Source organism: Ammospiza nelsoni, chromosome 8 (genome assembly GCF_027579445.1).
Source record: "Ammospiza nelsoni isolate bAmmNel1 chromosome 8, bAmmNel1.pri, whole genome shotgun sequence".
Classification (NCBI taxonomy): Eukaryota; Metazoa; Chordata; class Aves; order Passeriformes; family Passerellidae; genus Ammospiza; species Ammospiza nelsoni.
In genome coordinates this window covers 26294341-26300780 of record NC_080640.1, presented here as the reverse complement: position 1 = coordinate 26300780, position 6440 = coordinate 26294341, and the positions used below count along the sequence as shown (strand labels likewise).

The following is a 6440-nucleotide window of genomic DNA, read 5'->3' as shown; positions in this document are numbered from 1 at the left end:
AGTGAAATATAATAACTTTAAAAGTATTAGCCTAGCTCTTAGTGTCTGCAAATCATCATAGTTGATTTACTTCAACATAGCTACTTCTAATTGATTATCAGGCCCACTGTGCTTTCATATATGGGGTTGGGGGTATCCTTTATCCAGCAGACTGCTTAAGTGCATGTATGCACCTCCAAAGAGGCACTAAAATAATCATGGACATATAGAATCTCCTGAATTTGTGTCTAGAGCTCTTAAACAGAAACATGTCTGCATCTCTAGGTTATTGCAATAAATCCATTCTGCTTTTAGGCTTCAGAGTGCTTAAACATGTGATTGTTTGGTCTACAAAGGAAGAGAGAGCATCACTCTCCACAGGCAAGGAAGCAATCCCTGGGCAGGCCTCAGAGTGTGTTCCAGCTTGTGCAGCATGGGATCTGTGCTGGAATTTGGAATTCAGTGTCTTCAGTGAGTGAGTAAGTTGTGTTCTAACAATGATACTGAACACCTCTAACAAAGGCAGCATATTTGACCTCACAAGAAAGTAACTGCAAATATCAGTCCCTGGAAGGATTTATAGGGAATGTAAAAGATAATTAGAAAATCCTCAGGATAAACTTCACATAAAATGGGAGTTACCAGACACTATATATTACCACTTTCCTGGTTGAATTTACTGACTATTGCAGAATATGATACCCTACATCTGCTATTAAAAAATATAAAATCTAAATCCCCCCAAGTGGGATGATGCAAAGCTAATATGAGTACCAGTACTGGTATTTATAACTCTAAGCTGAAGACTTCCTTATATTGCAAATTTATCTCTTCATTCTAATTATTGCTCTTTGATTTTTTTGTGGTTGTATTCACCCTCCTGCCAGTCACAGTGACTAAATTAATTCCAATGCAAACAGAAAAGCTCTTAAGTAAGTTTGAATAGTACTTATGTTTTGTGCTTTGCCACTCTGTCAGGCTGGATTTTGCTCACTGAAAGAAAGAAATAATTAAGTCAATTCATTAGGGACAAAATTCTCCTAGTCCTCTGTGATGGGTCATGTCTCCAATATGCTGCTTTCAGAACAGGACTGTGCTTGAGACCAGTGCAAACCAGAATAAAAGCTAAATTATTTCTGCAGCATTTTCAAATTGGGGAAATATGCAAACACTTGTGTTATGTTCCTAAACTCTGTGGAAATGCACAGGGGCCACCACTCTTTAAAAAATAATCAGTTTTTCTTATATAGTAAATAGACTGGTGGTATTAAATACTCTTCATGCAAAAGTTCAGGATATAATGGCATCAGCCTATTATTTACAGTGTTACTCTCAAAATTCCCAATAGAGGAAACTTCTTTTTTTCTTTACATGCAAATCTTGTAGTAGATGTGAATATTTTAGAACTACTTGCAGGGGATATTAATTGGTGTTCCTTAGTATTTAATTTATGTCATATGCATATAACTGACTCAATTTTTTAGGTGATAAAATGGCACAAGTTAATTATGGTTAGAAATGGTAGTACAACACATACTTTTATGACTTCCTCCTTCATTTCAGTCAGTGAGACCAAATCTTTTTTGCTGACTCGTAAGCAGGAAATGGTAGATTTAGTACACAGAGCTGTAAATGTTGGCAACAATGAGAAACAAATGACACTTTGGTTCTACACTATTATGTTACTAGTATTATCTTGCCTTTGAACAGCTATGTTGTGTTTCTTCCTGGAGTGGATTCAGGAGAGCAATTCCCACAGCCTGTTAATGCTGGTGGTCACTCTGCAGCTGGGTGGCTGCATCTTGTTTAGCAGGTGGCTTTGCTGGAGTAGAAGTGCATTTGGTGCACAGATCTCTCATTGCTAGGAGACTTTCTTCCACAGCTTTTGCAAACATGCCTGAGGAGGTTTCCTTACATTCTTTAAAGCTTGAGATGCAGAATAATAAATGCTCTGGCTGAGGGTTATAACATGCCCCATATCCATTGGGCACCACAGGCCCATAGCAGCAGAACATTTCCATAGTAGTAGGAACCTGGTTGCAGGGAAAAGGGAAAGAGTCATCACTGATTAATCAGGGCACCTAAAATCAGCTGCTTAGGAATTAGGAAAAAGAGAAAAAAATGCTACAAATTCTGGTAATGTGGTGAATCCAGCCTTGTGGAGTATCACTGTCTTCAGAAGTCCAGACCTGGAGATGATTTACCTTGGAAGGCAAAAGCTGATCTCAGTATAAATCTTGTTGCTGTTTCTTTGCTATGGTTTAAAAACTGCTGTAATTTGAGGTGGCTATAATGCATTTCTTTGCTGAATTTATATAGGTATTTGAAAGTTAGAAGATTTGTTAGTGATAGGAATTTTATGTAATCCTTGTACATAAAATGGATATGTAAAACTTCTTCAAGGTTTTTAATTTTTTTAAGATTATGTTAAATTTGTAATGTGAAGACTGCATTAAATTAGAGAAATTAGCATTGTCCATTTCCAATGATAGTTTATAATTTTGATGCTGTATAAAATACTTTAATGCAACTAGGCATTCTATTACACCCCAGTTTAATCATGGCATAATATGGCAGTGAAACACTTTCTTCTGCAGAAAATAAAAGGTGCTAGAAATCTATATGTTTCAGACTTTGTGTTCATGGGCCTTCTCAAACAACATTTGCCTTTTTAATGGTGCAGAACAGGCCATTATTCCTGCTAATAGAGCCATAGAATTGTCAGATGGATTTGCTGTGCAACAGCCGAAGGCCATAAAGCCATTCAGAAGCACTCTTTGCTCATGGATAGTTTCTTGGAGAATTTATGTAGTAGCATGTTGGTTACATTCACTCATGTCTGAAAGCCTACAAACATTATGACAAGATCAAATTACTTATTAAGGTTTTATGCTGTAGCATGATATTGTAAGTCTCTTTTGTTGCATAGTCCCAATCTTGCAGTTGGGTTAATGTTTCAGTTAATGAATTCCTACATAGATTTCTTTTTTCATTAGGACTACATAGATTTCTTTTTTCATTGCTACTACATGCAATGAAACATTTAATTTTTAGGCTACATGATGTAAAGTTGCTTCCTTATTCAGAACATTAAGTGTAGGAAGTATTGACTCTTAGAGTACCTTTGTATGTGCATATAACTGTAAATCTGTAAATGTCTGTATGTCTTTGGTTGCATGTCTGTGTGGGTTGCTGTCCTACAGAAGGCTCTCAAAGATCTTACACAAAGCAACTTTTAAGAGCAAAATTTCCTTGTGGCTCTTGGCTTTCTGTTTCTCAGAGTGGCAGCCCTTGTGGTTTGTGGCTATACTGTCACTGGAGTAAAGACTGCTCACTGGAGCTGTTATCTTAGGGCAAGGAGGAAAAGAAGGGGAATGGGAGGATATGTAGTTTGGAAACTGAGCCCTCATGTGAATTTTACTAGTTTGTGTGCATTTCCAGAATTTCTGCAAAGGACTTTGTAATGTTGCCTTTGAAGTGATAACTGTGGTCAGTATTTACTGTGCTGATGAACCAAAACAGGATTGAACATATGGAGGAATTTTTGGACTTCTTGATGATACTGCTTTTGTTTGCTTGCCTTTTTTACATTATTTTCATTGTGAGCAACAAGGTCTGGCAGAACACAATTTAATTATGCTTTGCTTGGCAAGACCAGTGAACAGAAGACACTCACCTGGCTGGTTGAGAGGATGAATCGATTGCTGGTCAGATAAGTCTCATCTGTAAATATCTCTGGCAGCTCCTTGAGGTGCTCCCGTGCCACCTCTCTGAGCCCTAGCAAGTGATTGTCTATTGCCATTCCAGTGACAGCCTGTGGTAAGACAACAGCATTTAACTGAGTTTGGAGGCATTAGGACTATTATTGCCTGGTGCTCTGGTCAGAGCTGATGAACTTGGTTTGAGTGATGTAAAGCCTGTAATGTTCAGATATTACTCTGACTATGTATTTTGCTGAAGACCAGTAACTAGAAATTCATATGGTGCTCTGAAGATTTACAAATTAGGAAGGAGACAGTCTTGATGTGTTTTATGTGCTGATGTTATCTGTGTGTCCATTGTCTCTCAGAGCTGAATATCATGGGCTGGGTTTCTAAAGATGCTGAGGGAAGCATATGGGACAGCAGAAATTTCTCAGCATGTTTTGGAATTTTCTGTGTCATTTGGGTTATGTTTCAATGTGGAGGGCTCCAAAACACCTCCAAACTGGAACAAGTCTTCCATCACCTCGCTGCCTGCATCTCCCTCTGGCAGTTAAAGCATGTGTTATTCCATAGAATGTAGATCCAAGGATCTGGTAGGTGTCTGCAACAGGCTGAAAAGAATAACAGATAGATTTGCCAGTGACCTGTCACAGATCTATGAGCAAACCCCACTGCTTGGGAAAACTGGAGTTAGGGACTGTTAGAAGCAGTGGTGGCAACTCACAGGAGCTGCTGCTGAGCCTGCAGTGAGTCCCTGCCATCAGCTGCCTATGCTCAGGTCTCTGCTCTGTCAAATGCACTAGACTTAAGGCATTTATTAGCTTTAAGAGCTTTGCCCTACAGTAAATGTGATTGAAGATGGCTAATGGGATAAAAATTCAGCACTGGGGGCTTGGCAGACAGGATAGTTACAGAGCTTTGTTTCTTTAGGAAAACAAATCAAAATTTGGTCCAACCAGGCAGGAATTGCCTCAGATAAATGTGTTCAAAATCCTTCAGTCCAGTTTTGTTCTTGCTGGTGAAAGCACTGATTTTGTGGACTGAGCTGTAGCTCTTCTATGGCCCAGGCTGAAGTCATGTAGGAAGGGAATGCTGAACTGGGGACATTGTACTGCCCTGAGAGCAGAGCTGACATCCCTGTGGCACAACCCTTGTAACAAGGGGAACAAACAGCCTGAGAGAAAGCTGGATTTAAAAAAGAGCATGAGCTTGGTTTTCCTCTTAAAGATTAAAAAAATATGAAAGAAAAGAGCAAGTTTATTCTTCTCTTATGAGAAGAATAATTTTAAGCACTGCTAAGTGCCTGAAACAGGGGGCTGGGGGTGCATAGCCTGGTTTAGCTTATTAAGATCAAAGCACCCCTTGGTAAAGGAGCTATTTGTTCATCAGCCCAGACAGAGGAAGGATGCTTGCAAAAAGGTAGCATACATCAGTGCTGTGCTTATGGTTTTTTTCCCATACAGGGAAACTGACTTGATAATCAAAGGAAATATTTTGCTATCACACAAGATTTATAAGGCTGTTAGCAATGACATTTTTGCAACATAGATCAATGTCATGTCTGAAGAGAGGCTGAGACAGGCTAACGAAATAAACTGTGAGTCAACGCATAGGAAAAAACTGGGCTAAATTGAATTTTAGAGCTCCACTTTTAAGATAGCCATGCTACTAGTAGGCCTTAACAAGGGGAAATAAAATCATTAAATTGCTTTTTGTTTTATGAAGTAGATTTTTTTTTTGGTTTTTTTTTTTTTTTTTTTTTTTTTTTAGTAGCTATTACATTTCAGTCCATTATGCACAATTTAGTCAGACTATCTAAGTCTTACTCAGAGTTTAAAGCACCAAAGATTTCATTCTGGTATTCTGAGAAAGGAGGGGGACTTGGTAAGTACAAATACCTGGAGAGCTTTTTAAATTTAGAGATAAATTATTTTTCCAGTGGAAGTTTTAATATTTTCCCATGAGCTACACTGGAGGCTGAATTTTATAACAATTTCTGGATTTGAAATAACTTGGGAGAATTAATGCATGTTTTTCTTTTTTCCCTCTCTCTTTTTTGTTTTTTGGGGTGGTTGGTTTCTTTTTTGTTTGAGAGCTGTTGCACCGAAATTCCATTGGTTGTGACCCAGTAGACCTTCAGTGTGTGGTGCTCATGATGAGGTTACCCTAACCTCAGGGGAGGCAGCTGCCCTGAAGTAAGACTTGGCTTTGCTTTACAGAACATGTAAAGTCTCTCAGCTTCTGAGATGTAGGTTCTCAGCACAAGGCTTGAAACACAGAACTCTTTTTCTTCCCTGCTTCTTCTGTTTCACAGTCCAGCCTGAAAACAACACTTTGCCCCTTTAGTGCTCAGAATATACCTTTAAAACCACCTCTGAAGGTGAATGATTTCTTGAATATTATGAACATTCAAAGAGTCATCAAAAATATGGGTTTGTAGGCAATGGTCTGAGTCAAAACCATGGGCAGCAAATTCACTTATCATAGCTGGTTATTAATATTTATTAATTTCATTAGTGGTATGGCTAAGTTGTTTATAGAACAAGTCTGTGCTTTGTCTTGGCACGGTGGGACATAAAGCATTACCCAGATTGAATTGTCTCATTTTGAATCAACAGAAAATGAGTTGTATTTGATATTAAACTGATTTCTTCACTGGAGGGCATCTCTGCCTTTTATTAGACACTGCATTCAGGTCTTTAAATGAAAACTTAATATAATCACCCCATCATTGTTAATGACCTTTATTAGAAATGG

The 6440-nt window shown here is 38.3% G+C and overlaps 1 protein-coding gene across 1 annotated transcript in view; it reads right to left on the bottom strand.

Annotated features, from left to right (window-relative positions):
• Window positions 1-1742: 1742 nt before the first annotated feature.
• The window catches only part of CHAT (choline O-acetyltransferase), a 31663-nt gene continuing 26965 nt past the window's right edge, over window positions 1743-6440 (bottom strand). The window contains exons 13-14 of the mRNA XM_059477664.1: window positions 3656-3793; window positions 1743-2012 (exon numbers count right to left, since the gene is read on the bottom strand). Coding sequence (XP_059333647.1) covers window positions 1743-2012; window positions 3656-3793 — 408 coding nt within the window. The remainder of the gene's footprint in view (window positions 2013-3655; window positions 3794-6440) is intronic.